At 39.0% G+C, this 17,420-nt stretch overlaps 3 protein-coding genes across 3 annotated transcripts in view; all 3 read right to left on the reverse strand.

Annotated features, from left to right (window-relative positions):
- Positions 1-275: 275 nt before the first annotated feature.
- LOC113026993 (liver carboxylesterase 2-like) lies at positions 276-8,035 on the reverse strand. Its single transcript, XM_026176361.1, has 13 exons — positions 7,782-8,035; positions 6,270-6,462; positions 6,052-6,193; positions 5,686-5,819; positions 3,041-3,194; positions 2,847-2,951; positions 2,643-2,741; positions 2,355-2,498; positions 2,171-2,248; positions 1,936-2,083; positions 1,673-1,822; positions 1,515-1,587; positions 276-1,446 (listed from the first exon to the last, which is right to left on the reverse strand). Exons 1-13 carry the CDS (start codon positions 7,855-7,857, stop codon positions 1,260-1,262), a joined length of 1,683 nt encoding a protein of 560 aa, XP_026032146.1. The 5' UTR covers positions 7,858-8,035; the 3' UTR covers positions 276-1,259.
- Positions 8,036-8,853: 818 nt separating this feature from the next.
- On the reverse strand, positions 8,854-15,316 carry LOC113026991 (carboxylesterase 5A-like). Its single transcript, XM_026176359.1, has 13 exons — positions 15,128-15,316; positions 13,779-13,971; positions 13,561-13,702; positions 13,205-13,338; positions 10,759-10,912; positions 10,567-10,671; positions 10,343-10,441; positions 10,064-10,207; positions 9,880-9,957; positions 9,644-9,791; positions 9,381-9,530; positions 9,223-9,295; positions 8,854-9,147 (listed from the first exon to the last, which is right to left on the reverse strand). The coding sequence occupies exons 1-13, from the start codon at positions 15,201-15,203 to the stop codon at positions 8,961-8,963; spliced, it is 1,683 nt and encodes a 560-aa protein (XP_026032144.1). The 5' UTR covers positions 15,204-15,316; the 3' UTR covers positions 8,854-8,960.
- Positions 15,317-15,873: 557 nt separating this feature from the next.
- polg (polymerase (DNA directed), gamma) overlaps positions 15,874-17,420 on the reverse strand; it is an 11,720-nt gene continuing 10,173 nt past the window's right edge. Inside the window, 1 exon segment of the mRNA XM_026172271.1 lies at positions 15,874-15,885. Coding sequence (XP_026028056.1) covers positions 15,874-15,885 — 12 coding nt within the window.

Here is a 17,420-nt window from a genome sequence, read left to right on the forward strand (position 1 = left end):
GGAGTGTGTTTGAGACAACCTCACAAGTGTCACAGATGACACATTTGCCGTTTTTTTGCTGGTTTGTCGGTAGGAGCTACTGAAACGCAAGACTGCCACACATCTGTTCGACCAACGCCAGTTGATCTAAACGCCAGTTGATCTGGAACACCGGGCAATCCAGGAACACAGCCGGGGGTTGCAAAGAGAGCAGAGCCATAACTTAATCACCACTACTCTCGTCGCCACTTGTTGTGTGGTGTTAGTTCAGCAAGTATTACACACACACGCAGGTAGGAACAGAGGATTACCGGAGTTGACTCCTTTCTTTATTTTTCTTTTTTTCTTCTCCAAAACCAGAACAACATACTCACTAGCGCCCTCTAGCGCTTCTGGTAAATGCATCTACAGAACAAATGCAATAGTATGTGTGGACACAACAGACGTCATTCAGTTTGACGCCAAACCATAACGGGACTAAAGTCCAATCTACAGTCTAAGCTTTAGATTCACTTCAGGACTCACTTCCAGAACACTTTCTGCTTCGGATGTCCCGCCTACTTCGCCGCTAATTCACAACTTTGTCTTGCAATCCTTTTTTTCGTCTGCCTGTCTGAAAAGCTCAAAATGTGAATTTGGTTACAAGTTTATTCATATGAGCGCATGCTTGTGTCACAGGCTCTTGAACTATGATACAGTAATTAATACAAATGCAGTTGTTTTTGCTTGCATTGCATTTCTCATGACCCACACAGACACAGAGGTGTTGACACAGTTGCTCGGGAGGACTTCTGAAGGTTGAATGCACACAAGAGAAAATGTAAGAAAAAAATATGAAAAAACGCATGTTGCATCTCAAAGGATATTTGAGGGAATGGAGTGGTAAGTTTTCAGGTAATACTAGCAAAGGTCACAGACAAACAAAGTGCTGCAATATTGGTTTGTCAAATCTTTTCATTTTATAAATGTTTTATCATTTTGCAAAACCTATTTTTACAGTGCCAGATTTAAAATACCCTGGTAACACGCAGGTGACTTGAGATTGGCAGTTATTGTTAATACTTTGATCCTACTGGACAGTCTATTCACAGTTTTGTGAAAATGTAAGAATGACATTTTTTTCTTTGAAAAACAAAATCAGGGATTCCATTAAAAGAAAATGCCAAAATATTCATTGTATATTAGAATATGGATAATCTTCACAAGACCTTTATATAAGGGAATTATGGTTTAGTGTAATTACTTTAAAATTGATGGAGCAGAGACCAGATGTGAGTTTTCTACAGCTCGCTGCGTTCTGCATTTTCCTCATGCTGTTTGATCTTCTCTGGGACGGTCTGAGTCAGGAAGACAAAGCGCTCCTTCTTCAGGTGCTGAGCAGTTACCTGCTTTTTTAAACCAATCGCCAGGTACTTTTCTTCTGCTCCATACTTTGGCCAGTGGACAAGGTTGTGCCCATTAGGAGATCTAAACACACATACATTTGTTATTCAGTTATTAAAAGTGTGAAATTTACAACATTTGGAAATTCCTACCCTGTGCGAGCAAAGTTCCCCCAGTAGCTCATCATGATCTTGCTCAACTGTTCTTCATCCTCAGGGCACGGATCTAAAACAATCATGTTGCAAAACACTTTTCAATCAACAAAACAAAATAGATTGAGCAGTAAGGCAGAGTTTTTATAAAGTCTTACCGGGTAACCTAACATGGGTAGTTGTGAAGCAAAATCCCAAAACTATAAAAATTTCATCTCCGTGGTCACTCCCAACAAAGCTCAGTCTTTTCTGCTGCAGGAATTTGGGAGGATGTTGGTACTCATACAGGTATACAGGAGCGCCTGCATCTAGAATTTGATGAATGTGTGTGATATTTGTTAATGAAAGTGTGTCACAGTAAACATCAAGTGTTGGGTTTTAAACAGATTTGTATAATCTTTCATTAAACAAATTAAATTACCTCTGTGAGCATTAGCAGCTTTAATCGCTGGAATGGTGAAAAACAAATCTCCAAGCATCTCAGTGTACCCATCTCTGTTTTTCACACGGTCGTCACCATTTCCGATATATTCATCAGCTATCACATCTCTGATAAATGCTGCTTTAGGCTTAAAGAAATAAGCAACACATCAATCAAAGAAGCTCGAGCAGGTCGGGGACAGTAATATTGTAACATCAAGTAGTGTCTGCCTTACGTCGGGGTAGAAGAAGGAAACCATGTTCAAAAGAAATTCCCGATCTAGTCCTTCTGTCCAGTTTTGGGGAGCAAAAAACTAAGGAAATACCAAGCCAAATTACTTTTTTTTCAACATTACAAAACAACAACAAACTACATTGAGATCATGGAGCTTTTTATTTACATGTTCCTGTGACACTTACTGATGCAAGCATCCATCCACCTTCATCATTATTGACACCAGTCATGAATGGAACAGCATGGAGTTCATGTTTACGAAACAGCTCATCCACAGGTTTAGTCAGGAAATGTCCATCAACATTTACTTGAAATCTTAATGTTGGATCCTTGAGAAAATAAAATGTACTAAAGTGAAAGATGTGATAGCATGAACAGAGCTGAGGGAGAAATCAAAGGCTTCAAAGAAATATTGTAGAAGACATAATAATCATATTCAGCTATTTCTATCAGGTATTCACCCATTACCTCACCTGTGTAAAACCCACTATAGTATCAATATCAAGGTTTCTCATGCAGTCACTGATCTTCTTTGTGCTTTCAAGACTGCAGCCAGATGCATTTGCAACTGCCTGAGGTGAAATGTCAAATATAAATGTCAAATATTTAGGAAAAGAACTCAATTGCAATATACTCATTAATCTGCAACAGAAATGTTATTAAGCCTCCAAAAAGACCTTGGCAATTGGAAGAGGATTATTTGCAACAAGTACATTCATTGCAGCTGTGCCACTCTCAGCAATAGCACGGTGAAACAGCCCATCAGACAGTGGTGACAGGAGCTGGTGATTCAAGTAACACATCACATATTATTTTATTTTTTTTAGAGTGAAAAAGTTTATATAAAGTTCCTCTAACTGTAGATTCTTACCAGAAGAGACACGCTCACTCCACCAGCAGACTCTCCAAATATAGTAACTAATCCTGGGTCTCCTCCAAAGTTGTGAATGTGCTGCTGGATCCACTTGAGAGCTTCAACCTGGTCCTGCATTCCAAAGTTCCCTGAAATGTGCTCATCTCCAGTGCTGATAGAACAAATTGCCATTTTTATAATGTATTTTCCCTGATTGAAACATCTTTTCACAAGAGACTTTTATCCATGTGTTTAAAGCATCTGTGAGGACACATGTGTTAGGTCTGCACTCGCAAGCCTCGCTGGCTCAGAGACTTATCTCAATGAACAAAGCAAGACAACCAGAGCTCAATCGGCTTTCACTTGCGCAAGGGTAGCTGGTCCGGTCAGGATCCAGAGCTTCAAGCTCCTCACCTGATCCCAGACAATTCCAAATTCCAGCCTCCCCTTGCAGCCTTTTTATTTAGTGAACACAGTTACACAATCCCCCATTGTAAAACCCATATGATGTGTCGTAAAAGCTGAGGCACTGTGTGTGTGCATGCACGTGTGAGCATGTGAGTGCACGTGTGTGTATGTGTTAGTATGTGGCTGCAGTGTTGGGGGAGTAACGTAATACATGTACCGCCGTTACGTATTTAAAATACAAAATATGAGTAACTGTATTCCGTTACAGTTACCGTTTAAAAAGGTGGTATTTAGAATACAGTTACTTTGTTCAAATAAAGGGATTACACAGCGGTCTTTTCCTGCTTCATATGTTAGACTATGCCCTCTCCATTTTTGGTAATTCCACGCCGGTGGAAACCCAAACAAAACACGCATTAAGAGGCTCAAATGCCTGTGTCTCAATCTCGCGTCTCATAATGACATGAGGAAGTATTTTTTAAAATTACAGGAGAGTGGAAAAGTATGAGTTGTCACCGAGCAGAAACAGGAGCTGGAAGAGTAAATATAACAATAACCACTGCAGCCAAAAAGAGTTCCTGACGAGCCCAGTTGTAAGTAAGCTATTAAGACTCGACTGTACGCTGTGTTCCGTTGGAGCAGCCTTTCAACGCCTCTCTCTCTCTCTCGCTAGAAAAGTTGACCCAGACAACAAAGTAAAACTAGTTTTCGGCTACGAGCTCAACACGAAACTCGACATATTAGCCAGACGGTTCGGTTCGGAGCCGCGAACCTGTTTTATATATGCGCAGAATAGTTTTCTACACGAGCTCGCTGCAAAAAGTGCAGCCTTACCTAATGTCCACCCTACGTTTACTCATTTTATATTAAGATTTAAAATCTAGTTGCTATGGGTATGGTGAGTAACCTTCAGTAATAGTAATAAATCACACAGCAATAGTACATTCATGTAGTTGTAAAAAGCTTGATAATATATTAAGTAATCCAAAGTATTCAGAATACGTTACTCTCACTGAGTAACGTAACGGAATACGTTAGAAAATACATTTTTTGGGGCATGTGTTCTGTAATCTGTCGTTGAATACATTTTAAAAGTAATCTTCCTAACACTTTGTGTATATGTCTTTGTATACGTGACTTCCTGGTTACAACCGTTTTAACTGCATTTTTAGTCATAAAAGGGTCATCTGACCCCACCCCATATATGGCTACATACAAGCATAGGTGAGCCCCTAAAGGTCGGGAAGTGAACATTCCTTACCAAATAAGGAAACCAGAACCTTTACATGGAATGTGCCTGCAGTTTGCTAATAGCAAACATGTAGGGGAGGAACAGAAAAATATCTGAACATGCAGTTCAGGACAAGGTTTACAGTTTTAAACACAACAATGACAACTTTTAACAAAATCACTCCAACAACATGTATTAGAACTAATCTGGGATTGAGGTGCGTGAATCTTTTTAGAAAAAAACGTGAGTTTTTTTTTAGTTTAGTGACAGTGTATAAATAATTGAAATTGAATAAAGTAGTGCCGAAGGTGGCCAATTTCACCCTGAGGTTGATCTTGAAATTCAACAGAAAGTCCAGTGCTATTGGCAGCAGATAGTAGTGCCAGGATTCTGATACTACTGGACCCCATTTGTGCAGTTGGGCAGTAACTGCATATGCCACTTCCACATATTTGTTGAAGCTGAGTGATACGGTAAGGCAATCAAAAACCAAGCTATTGCATGTTTATACAACATGATAAATAAAGCAAACTTTAAATCCTTTTTCATATTAGATCAGATAAAAAAGCAGAACAACAAATTCATTGTATGTTCTAATTTGGAAACTTGAGTTCATTTACATTCCTATGATTAAAACATCGAGTGACCTTTTACCCTGCTTGGGATAGGGTTCCAGGGGTCCCACCCTGGAGCCAGGCCTGGGGAGGGTTCATGAGTAAGGGGAGAGGGAAGTGGGAGATCGACAGACAGATTGGTGTTGCAACACCTGCCTTCTCCCAAGGGTGGATGGCCTCTCCCTAAAAGATATGGTAAGGGGTTCGGCCATTCGGGAGGGGCTCAGAATAGAGCCACTACTCGTCCACATCAAAAGGAGCAAGTTAAGGTGGTTTAGGCATCTGACTAGAATGCCTCCTGGACGCCTCCTGGGTAAGGTGTCCTGGGCTCCCAGTGTCCCACTGAGAGAAGGCCCTGAGGCAGAGCCAGGACATGCTGGAGAGATTATGGGTGGATGAAGTTTATTTACCTGAGAAAACCCAGAAGTCCCAAGCGATACTGGATCAGAACCACAACTACATCCTGGTAAGCAGCCAGGGGAGAGCCATCATATGTTGAAGCTGATCCCAGCGTAAAACCCCCACCATGAATCCAGACCATGACCTGGACAGAACAATAAAATACCATTTCTTCAAAGCTTAGAGGACCATTTGGAGTGTCAGTTACAATAACTAATCTAATAACTAATAACAAAAAGTAATTTAAATGTTAAACAAACAAAAACACTCAAGTTTACATTTTAGATGATACAATTAACAACTGAGTTCTAAAGAATGGTGTCTTTATTGAGATTGTGATTAGGCAACAGTCAAAACCTACAGCTAAAGATTCTTACTGGGAGCTTGGCATTATTAGCTCTTTTAGCAGGAGTGTATATGTTGAGGTAAAGACAGTCTTCAGAGATGTCTGGTACTTCTGCCAGCAGTGCACCGAGTTTATTAAGCATATCCAAAACAGCTTCTTTAGACTGAATGCACCTTAAAGAGAGACAATGCTAATTTTACAAATAAAGCCAATAATTCCTCCAAGTATGTTGAAGTTCACATTTCTTACATTGGTGGCTGTTTAGTGGCATCTCTTACTCCTTCCCATCTTTCTGCAGGCTGAGGTGGAGCCAGTCTCAAGGAAGGGCCGAGGGGTGGTTTAGCAAATGGGACACCCAGGTAGGCATGGACGCCAGTCTCCTTCCCTTTCACACTCACATACTCACCTTTCAGGCTCCCGAGCTTTGTGTGGACTACAGGTGCTGTCAGGATATTAGAAATGACTGAAAATCTTAACATAAAACTTCACATCGTCCCCCTTTAATTGTGGGACAATTAAAGGATTATTCTATTCTATTCTATTCTATATTTTAAAAATAAAATAAATCTTCCAGTGAAAAGTATTTTGCTCAAAACATGCAATAATTGACTGCTCTCTATAGCTCAGTTTTATGCAGACTATGTTCATCAGACAAGTTTAAAATTGCTCCTTATAGAACTTTTCATGTGACACAGTCATATAAAGCCATGTTAAAAAACAGTGTTACAATACTGTTTGTATAACTAAGTCAAATACATGAGCAGCCTGAATGGAATTTTATGAATTGGTTAATTATGAAAATGAATTCAATATCAAGAAAACTCTGGTTCGCCACTATATTAATCCTCAGGATTTGAGATAACCACATTCAGGAAACGAATACAATTTCATATTTTGCTGTGGACAATTTAATTCCTATCCTAATATTGATTAAATTCTAATTTAATTAATTTATTGATGCAGACCATTTGGTGGATTAAGTTGCTTAAGCTACAGCACCATTACACTAAATAAGCTTTTTTATTATTTTGGTTTAAAATGGTTTAAAAAAATCTGAGCAAGTGTGATAGTTCATCATTTATTTGAAAAAAGCCACTTGCTCAAATGGCTTTTTGTTTTGTTGTTTGTTTACCATAAACTTCCTTTGTTGTGTGTTGTGTCTACAGTGATCCTGGTGAAGAAGCAGAGTTGACCATGAAATCTGTTTCTGTTTATTAACAGTCACTGAAGTTAGCAAAAAAAAAAGCTATCTATATCTATATATATATATATATATATATATATATATATATATATATATATATATATATATATATATCTATATCTATGTATATCTATGTATATATATATATATATATATATATATATATATATATATATATATACATACATATACATATGCTGACATACTACCATCTCCCATGGGTACACCATACTTGGTTCTTTGCTATCGTTCACCTTTGAACACAGTTTGTAGGTAAAAAGTCACCTGGACTTAGAACACAAAAGTTGATGTTTAATTATCAGCATTTATTATGACTATTATAGCCATCATACCACTGAAGATGATACTACAGCCAGATTTAAAAAGAAGCTTTTCAAAAAGCGACTGTGCAAAAAAAAAGGAAAAGAAGAAAAACATGCACTACACGTAGGTTTAAGGAACACACACACACTTAGGTTTAAAGAACACACACATTACACAGAAATTAGGTGATGTTACAAAGGTCATTTTGCTAAGAACAGTTTTATCCTACTTACCCTGAAGTTCTGCAGCAGCACAGAGGAATAAACCGGATACAAAGAAGAAGAAATTGTGCTTTGCATGCAACTCCATGGTCAGCTCTGTGGATTGCTAAATTCTGCAGATTTTTCAAGAACCGAGCGCAGAACAAAGAGATATAGGAAGTGCGTCCTCATATAAAGGCTTCTTCTTTTCTCTTTCACAAAGAGGAAAATATAGTGTCTCTAGCAAGATATGCTGTCATTCAGTTTGACGCCAAACCATCATGGGACTAAAGTCCAATCTAAAGTCTAAGCTTTAGGATCGATTCAGGACTCAATCCAGAAAAGTTTCGCCGCTATCGTAATGACCAACTTTTTCTTGCAATCCTTTTTTTTTTCGTCTGCCTGTCTGAAAAGCTCAAAATGTGAATTTGGTTACAAGTTTATTCATATGAGCACATGCTGTGTCACAGGCTCTTGAACTATGATACAGTAATTAATACAAGTGCAGTTGTTTTTGCTTGCATTGCATTTCTCATGACCCACACAGACACAGAGGTGTTGCCACAGTTGCTCGGGAGGACTTCTGAAGGTTGAATGCACACAAGAGAAAATGTAAGAAAAAACTGAACTGAATTTTCCGGGAAGAACCCACTTTAGGGATTAGTAAAGTTTTATCTAATTAATCTGATAGGATGTTTGAGGGAATGGAGTGCTAACTTTTCAGGTAAAAGAAGCACAGGTCACAAACAAACAAAATGCTGCAAAATTGGTTTGTCAAAACTTTTTATTTTATAAATGTTTTACAAAACTTATGTTTACAGTACTAGATTTAAAATACCCTGATACTCTGGATTCAATTAATTGAAAAAAAAAATCACATTAGAATATGGATGGTCCTCACAAGACCTTTTGATAAGGGAATTATGGTTTAGTCCAGGGGTAGCCAACTCCAGGCCTCAAGGGCTGGTGTCCTGCAGGTTTTAGAAGTCCCCCTGGGTCAACACACCTAAATCAAATCATTAGTTCATTACCAGGCCTCTGAAGAACTTCAAGACATGTTGAGGGGGTCATTTGACCATTTGCATCAGCTGTGTTGGATCAAGGACACATCTAAAACCTGCAGGACACCAGCACTTGAGGCCTAAATTTGCCTACCCCTGGTTTAGTGTAATTACTTTAAAATTGATGGAGCAGAGACCAGATGTGAGTTTTCTACAGCTCGCTGCGTTCTGCATTTTCCTCATGCTGTTTGATCTTCTCTGGGACGGTCTGAGTCAGGAAGACAAAGCGCTCCTTCTTCAGGTGCTGAGCAGTTACCTGCTTTTTTAAACCAATCGCCAGGTACTTTTCTTCTGCTCCATACTTTGGCCAGTGGACAAGGTTGTGCCCATTAGGAGATCTAAACACACATACATTTGTTATTCAGTTATTAAAAGTGTGAAATGTGAAATTTACAACATTTGGAAATTCCTACCCTGTGCGAGCAAAGTTCCCCCAGTAGCTCATCATGATCTTGCTCAACTGTTCTTCATCCTCAGGGCACGGATCTAAAACGATCATGTTGCAAAACATTTTTCAATCAACAAAACAAAACAGATCAAGCACTAAGGTAGAGTTTTTGTAAAGCCTTACCAGATAACCTAACATGGGTAGTTGTGAAGCAAAATCCCAAAACTGTAAAAATTTCATCCGCATGGTCAGTCCCGACAAAGCTCGGCCTTTTCTGCTGCAGGAATTTGGGAGGATGTTGGTACTCATACAGGTATACAGGAGCGCCTGCATCTGGAATTAGACGAATGTGTGTGATATTTGTTAATGAAAGTGTGTCACAGTAAATATCAAGTGTTGGGTTTTAAACAGATTTGTATAATCTTTTATTAAACAAATTAAATTACCTCTGTGAGCATTAGCAGCTTTGATCGCTGGAATGGTGAAAAACAAATCTCCAAGCATCTCAGTGTACCCATCTCTGTTTTTCACACGGTCGTCACCATTTCCGATATATTCATCAGCTATCACATCTCTGATAAATGCTGCTTTAGGCTTAAAGAAATAAGCAACACATCAATCAAAGAAGCTCGAGCATGTCAGGGGACAGTAATATTGTAACATCAAGTGGTGTCTGCCTTACGTCGGGGTAGAAGAAGGAAACCATGTTCAAAAGAAATTCTCGATCTAGTCCTTCTGTCCAGTTTTGGGGAGCAAAAAACTAAGGAAATACCAAGCCAAATTACTTTTTTTTCAACATTACAAAACAACAACAAACTACATTGAGATCATGGAGCTTTTTATTTACATGTTCCTGTGACACTTACTGATGCAAGCATCCATCCACCTTCATCATTATTGACACCAGTCATGAATGGAACAGCATGGAGTTCATGTTTACGAAACAGCTCATCCACAGGTTTAGTCAGGAAATGTCCATCAACATTTACTTGAATTCTCAAATTTGGATCCTTGAGAAAATAAAATGTACAAAAGTGAAAGATGTGATAGCATGAACAGAGCTGAGGGAGAAATCAAAGGTTTCAAAGAAATATTGTAGAAGTCATAATAATCATTCTCTATCATGTTTGCACCCATTACCTCACCTGTGTAAAACCCACTATAGTATCAATATCAAGGTTTCTCATGCAGTCACTGATCTTCTTTGTGCTTTCGAGACTGCAGCCAGATGCGTTTGCAACTGCCTGAGGTGAAATGTATAATATGAATGTCAAATATTTGTCAAAACAAATCCATTTTAATATTCTCATTATTCTGTGATACAAAAATGTTTTTAACCCTCCAAAAAAGATGAATATGGATAATTAACCTGCGCCATTGGTAGAGGATCATTTGCCATAAGTACATTCATTGCAGCTGTGCCACTCTCAGCAATAGCACGGTGAAACAGCCCATCAGACAGTGGTGACAGGAGCTGGTGATTCAAGTAACACATCAAATATTAATTTTTGTTCTAGAGTGAAAAGGTTTATATAAAGTTCCTCTAACTGTAGATTCTTACCAGAAGAGACACGCTCACTCCACCAGCAGACTCTCCAAATATAGTAACTAATCCTGGGTCTCCTCCAAAGTTGTGAATGTGCTGCTGGATCCACTTGAGAGCTTCAACCTGGTCCAGCAGGCCAAAGTTCCCTGAAATGTGCTCATCTCCAGTGCTGATAGATCAAAATGCCATTTTTATAATGTATTTTTCCTAAATGAAATATCTTTTCACAAGACAATTCTATTGTAGGTTTTTTATTGTAGGTTATTGGCAGCAGCTGGCACTACCAGCTCCTGCCAGTAAGTCACTACTGAAACTCGCTACTGGATCTCATTTGTCCATTTGGGGAATAGTAGCATATCCCACTTCCACATATTTGTTGAACCTGACTGACAGGGTAAGGGAGTAAAAAAAATTATTAAGCTATGTTTATACACTGTGAGCCAACAGTTTACCCTGCCTGGGAGTGGGTTACTGGGGCCCCACCCTGGAGCCAGGTTTGGGGATGGCACCTGATGGTGGGAACCTGGGGGCTGGGCATCAGCACATGGGGTCAGCTTGGGGCGGCCTGAACAAGGGAGATTGGAGGCACTGTAGGGGTCGGGTGCAATGTGTGCCAGTGGTGGCCAAGGGTGGAGACACTGGCAGACCGATGCCTGTCTACTGAGGCTGGCGATGGAGACATGAAACGTCGCCTGTATTGGGGAAGGAGCCTGAGATATTGTGTGAGATTGAGAGGTACCAGACAGATAAAGTCAGGCTCACCTCAATGCATATCTTGGGCTCTGGAACCAGTATCCTGGACAGGAGCTTTATCAACACTGTGTATAGTGTGGGTGGAGTGTTGCTGACTTCGACTGAAGATACTCATGCAGTGGAGGTCCCACTCCTGAAGACCTTCTATGACTCTGTTGTGGCTTCTGCTATCTTTTATGGCGTGGTCTGCTGGGGCGGCAGCATCTCTGCTGGGGACAGGAAGAGACTGAACAGGGTGATCCGAAGGGCCAGCTCTGTTCTAGGATGCCCTCTGGACCCAGTGGAGGTGGTGAGTGACAGGAGAACGGCGGCTAAGCTGTCATCCCTGATGGACAACATCTCCCACCCCATGCAGCAGACTGTGACAGCACTGAGCAGCTCCTTCAGTGGGAGACTGCGGCACCCACGGTGTGGGACGGAGAGATTTCGCAGGTCTTTCCTCCCCACTGCTGTCAGACTCCATAATAAAGACTTTAACTGATCAAGCACACACATCCATACATATGCAATAATACTAAGTGCAATAATCCTTTCTGTCATCGTTGTATTTTTACTCAGTTGTATATAGTATTTGTATTTGTATTCTATTTTTATCTTATTGTATATTTTATTCTATTTTATTCTACTGTATATAGTATATTATTTTATTCTATTCTGTACAGCTGTGTACTGTATTTATTCTTATTGTATTCTAATTTTTGCCTCATAACTTTTGCACTGTCCACTTCCTGCTGTGACAAAACAAATTTCCCACGTGTGGGACTAATAAAGGTTATCTTATCTTATCTTATCTTATCTTATCTTATAACCAGGAGCGAGGTTACTGAAGCAGTTAAACAACTCCTTGGTGGTAGGGCCCCTGGGGTGGATGAGGTTCACCCTGAGTTCCGATGTTGTAGGGCTATCTTGGTTGAGATGCCTCTACAGTGTTGCGTTGAGATCTGGGGCTGTACCTCTGAATTGGCAGACCTGGGTTGTGCTTCCCATCTTCAAGAAGGGGGATAAGAGGGTGTGCTCAATTATATGGGAATCGCACTCCTCAGCCTCCACAGAAAATCCTATGCCAGGCTGCTGGAAAGAGGAGTCTGTGAATTAGTCAAACCTCTAGTACAGGAGAAACAATGTGGTTTTCCTCCTGGGTGCGCAACACAGCTCTTTATCATCTCAAGGATATGGTGGGGTGTATGGGAGTTCACCCAACCAGCCTACATTTGTTGTGTGGACTTGGAGAAGGCATTTGATTGTGTCTGTAAGAGTAGATCTTGTGTGAGATGCTTCAGGAGTATGGGGTCAGTCCCATTGTTTTTATTCATTCTGTCCTTCTACAACTGTTGCAAGCGCTTGGTTTGCAATGCCGGCAATAAATCGGAATTGTTCCTCATGTGTACTGGACTTCACCAGGGCTGCATTTATCACAGATTCTGTTCATAATTTTTATGGACAGATTGGTGCTGTGGCAATGAGCTTTCTCCCAAGGGTGACTGGACTCTCTCTTAGAGATGGGGTGAGGAGTTTGGCCATTCGGGAGGGGCTCGGAGTAGAGCCGCTCCACATCTAAAGGAGTTTGAGTTAAGGGGGTTCAGACATCTGATTAGGATGCCTCCTGGACACCTCCTGGGTGAGGCGATATGTACTCACAGTCTCCCACTAGGAGGAGGCCACGGGGCAGACCTGTTGGAGAGATTATGGATGGATGGAGTTTATTTACCTGAGAAAACCCAGAAGTCCCAAGCGATACTGGATCAGAACCACAACCACGTCCTGGTAAGCAGCCAAGGCAGAGCCATCATATGTTGAAGCTGATCCCAGCGCAAAGCCCCCACCATGAATCCAGACCATGACCTGGACAGAACAATAAAAGAGCATTCTGTCAAAGATTAGAGGATCTTTTGGAGTCTCAGTCAAGCTACAATAACTAATCTTCATAAATGTAAACGTTAAACAAACAAAAACACTTAAGTTTACATTTTAGATGATAAAATGTACAATTGAGTTCTGAAGATGGGTCTCTTTATTGAGACTGTGATTAGGCATCCCTCATAATCTACAGCAAAAGGTTCTTACTGGGAGCTTGGCATTTTTAGCTCTGTTTGCAGGAGCGTAAATGTTGAGGTAAAGACAGTCTTCAGAGATGTCTGGTATTTCCACCAGTGCTGTACCGAGTTTATCAACCAGATCCAAAACAGTTTCTTTAGACTGAATGCACCTTAAAGAGAGACAATGTTAATGATACAAATAAAGCCAATCATTTCTCAAAGTGTGTTGAACCACATGTTTCTTACATTGGTGGCTGTTTAGTGGCATCTCTTACTCCTTCCCATCCTCCTACAGGCTGAGGTGGAGCCAGTCTCAAGGAAGGGCCGAGGGGTGGTTTGGCAAATGGGACACCCAGGTAGGCATGGACGCCAGTCTCCTTCCCTTTCACACTCACATACTCACCTTTCAGGCTCCCAAGCTTTGTGTGGACTACAGGTGCTGTCAGGATATTAGAAATCAGTGAGAATCATAACATAAAACTTTATAATTAAAAAAATTAAATCTTCCATTCAAACGTGCTTTGAAATTATAACAGACATACCAAATTTCTCAAAATATGCAATATCTGGTTCTGGTAACGTCATCAAAAGAAAAACTAGTCAACAATTTGATGAATGGTTTAAAAATACTTAGAGAAAAAGCACTTAAAAATTATAACTAAATTCCTCAAAATATTCAATATTTGAATCCTGGCAGTACCTTATTTTTATGAAGACTATGTGATACAGTCATATGAAGCCATGTGAAAGAACTAAAACTCAGAGTTCACTATATCATGTAGGTGATCAAAAGAGAAAAAAGTCAGAAAGTTTATTAACTGGTCACTTGTGTAAGTAAAGTCAATACTTTTAGAAATCAAGGGAAAAGTTTAGCTTTTGCTGTGGACAATTAATCCCCATCTTTATAGTGAGGGCGCTAACTAAAGCACTAAATGATAATGTTTTGGTTTAAACCAGACATTTAAATAATCTAACCAGCTGTGATATGTCATCATTAATTTGAAAAAGGCTACTTGCTAATTCATTTATTTATTTTTACCATAAGCATTCTTTGTTGGGTGGTGTCTACAATTATCCTGGTAAAAAAGCAGAGTTGAGCATGAGATCTGTTTCTGTTTATTCACAGTCACTGCAATACTCCATTTATTCTTTAACAGCATGAAGTCAGCAAAAAAGAAATTTGCTTAATAACACTTGCACCCTGTCCTACTGAAAAGTTATCTTCAATCCTCTCCTATCAGCACACCTAGCCTGGTTATCTCCAGTCTTTCACCTTTGAACGAAGTGCAGGTGCAACGTAAAGTTAACCTTATGTCCATTTTATTTTAAATCATGTCTAATATACAGCTACAGTGTAATGAAATTAACAGTGTGGTCCGAACTGCTTCTGTTTTTATTATAATTATTACTGCCATAATACCACTCAGGGATGATTGATTGCAGCTGCCAGATTTATGCAGATATTTTTCAAAGAGAGACTCGTGTAATAAAACATGCACTGCCTGTACGATACACAAACACAAAAGCATAAATTACACATAAGTTAAGTGTTGTGACAAAGGTCATTTTGCAAAGAACTGTTTTCACCTACTCACCCTGAAGGTCTGCAACAACACAGAGGAATAAAACGGACATCAAGAAGCAGAAAGTCTGCTGCACACGGAACTTCATGGTCGACTCTGGATTACAAAACCAGGCAGATTCTCAGAGATGTGAGCCAAAAAGCCAACAGACAGAGAGAGTGCTTCCTCTTGTTAAGCTTTTTCCTTTTCTCTTTCACATAGGGAAACAGCTAGTTTCTCTTACAGGATGTGACGTGATTCATTCAGTTTGACACGGGACTAAAGTCCAACCATACAGTGAAGTGTGTCCAGAACACCTTCTCCTTCTTTGTTTTAGACCTGCTTGACTACAGTGTTTTATTTAATGAAGGGGGATTTATTTTAATTATGGATTTTTATAAAGCCTTTGTGTTGATCAACTTTTCATAATAAAAACTTGCCTCGCTTTGGTTGCAGACATATGTTCCTCAAGTTAATCAGAATGTAATAGATGGCTTAGTACATTTAGGTCAAGGTTTGAAATCAAAAGGGGAGATAAGACAAAGATGTGCTATTTCACCTTTAATGTTTGTAATGGTAGCAGAAGATTTACCCCAAAACACTGACATGGAATGGTATTAATATCATACGAAATCAATTAACAGTAAGTCAGTTGGCAGAGATTTCCTCCCGTTTGTGACAGCTCCACATTGAAACATTGAATTTTGTGAAGGAGAAAAGGAGTAAACTCTCTAACAAACTTTAGAGAACATTCTTACTGATTTTTTTAGCCATTATTTTCATCTTTCAAACTTTAACCAAAATAAGAAAAACAAATTTTCACACCTAATACTTCCTAAAGCGAAAGAATTCATTTTTAAAAATTGAAATTAAATGTATCCAACTAATGATAATCTGTATTTAAAGTATTCCAGTTGTGCAGCTTAAGCACTTCAGTGATTTCATGCCACGAGATGTTTTAATAGCTTACACAATGTTTGCCTTGCTTTATACCTGCAATCTTATTCCTTGTAGATTTTCTATTTATATTGACCATGAGAGATATAGCTACATGTTATGAAGACTCTGCTCAGTGTAGCACAAAGTATGACATAAATCTTGTTGTGCTTGGTAGAGATATGCTTGTGATATGTAGTGATAAGGTTTATTTTACTACAAGTGTACCATTATATGGACAATATAATGAATTATACATAAAACAGCTGTCTACCAATTTTGTGTACGACTGCTTATATAAATATTTCATATCATTATAGGGTGTTGAAACATTGATTAATTTTGCCTTTTTTGTTTAGCTTTGTGTCTTTCTTTAGTAATTAAAGAAAAGCTCAAAAAGACCACGTTTATATATATCTATTAGGGGTGCAACGATACACAAAATTCACGGTTCGGTTCGGTTCGATACTTTGGTGTCACGGTTCGATATTTTTTCGATACAAAAAAAATGTTCATGCCTTTTTAATTTGTCATTTATTAAAATTATAAATATATATTTTAACTCAAAAGTACAGTTTTTAAATTTAATGTTGCTGAAACAAAAGTAATTAAAAAAATAAATATATCTCAGGGCTCTCAAAATTTCAAAATCCCTGGTAGCCCTTCGGGCAGGGACTCTTCAGTTTTTGGTAGCCCAAAATAAATGTAAGTAAAAAAGAGAGCAATTTTTTGATTGATGTTTTGTTTCCTGTTTTGTTTCCTTTACAATATTATACATTAAAGTATAATATTGTAAAGGAAACAAAACATTAATCCAAAAATTGTTGAAAAACAAATTACAACATTGTATAAAAATTACAATCATCAACTCAAATACTTGGTTCTAATTGAACAGAAATTTCTATGAACTTGTAAGAACTGTGTAGGACATGAATCAGTCTGTGTCAGATCCTGAATTTGAAATTTCCGCTGAAGTCACGGGTAAGAAACAAGTGGAACCAAGATCTAGGCCATTTGCTTTTTGAAGTTTGCAAAGACTGCTAAATTTTGCCAGTGGTAGTTCACTCTTTGCAACATAGTACGCTGTTCTAAACAGATTTTTCAGGTTTGTTTTTAGTATGTTATTTGCAATTGGTTTTTGTTCTGGGAAAGATATTGCAGACTGAGCAATAATGCATTTCTTGCATTTCTCATGGCTTCTAATGGGGGCCTTTCTTAAAATGACTGGTCCCAGTAACAAAGGCGCTTGTCGATTCAGAAATCGAGAGAAAACCAACAACACACCCGGCAGAACATTATGTTATTTACACGGGTGCACATAAGTGGTCCGCATGTGCGCATTCGCTGTCAAAATAAAAGACGCGCGCACCAGATAAGAAGTTGCCAACGC

The sequence above is a fragment of the Astatotilapia calliptera genome, chromosome 7 (genome assembly GCF_900246225.1).
Source record: "Astatotilapia calliptera chromosome 7, fAstCal1.2, whole genome shotgun sequence".
Taxonomy (NCBI): domain Eukaryota; kingdom Metazoa; phylum Chordata; class Actinopteri; order Cichliformes; family Cichlidae; genus Astatotilapia; species Astatotilapia calliptera.

Bases quoted from the DNA above. Each gene is read 5' to 3' on its own strand.
- LOC113026991 (XM_026176359.1), bottom strand. From the start codon at position 15,203: ATGAAGTTCCGTGTGCAGCAGACTTTCTGCTTCTTGATGTCCGTTTTA. The intron at 10,442-10,566 runs GTTAATTATCCA...ATTTCACCTCAG, and splicing joins ATCCTCTACCAATGGCGCAG to GCAGTTGCAAACGCATCTGG. The intron at 9,531-9,643 runs GTAATTTAATTT...GTCTAATTCCAG, and splicing joins AGCTGCTAATGCTCACAGAG to ATGCAGGCGCTCCTGTATAC.
- LOC113026993 (XM_026176361.1), bottom strand. From the start codon at position 7,857: ATGGAGTTGCATGCAAAGCACAATTTCTTCTTCTTTGTATCCGGTTTA. The intron at 6,194-6,269 runs GTAAGAAATGTG...TCTCTCTTTAAG, and splicing joins GCCACTAAACAGCCACCAAT to GTGCATTCAGTCTAAAGAAG. The intron at 5,820-6,051 runs GTAAGAATCTTT...TGTTCTGTCCAG, and splicing joins CTAATAATGCCAAGCTCCCA to GTCATGGTCTGGATTCATGG.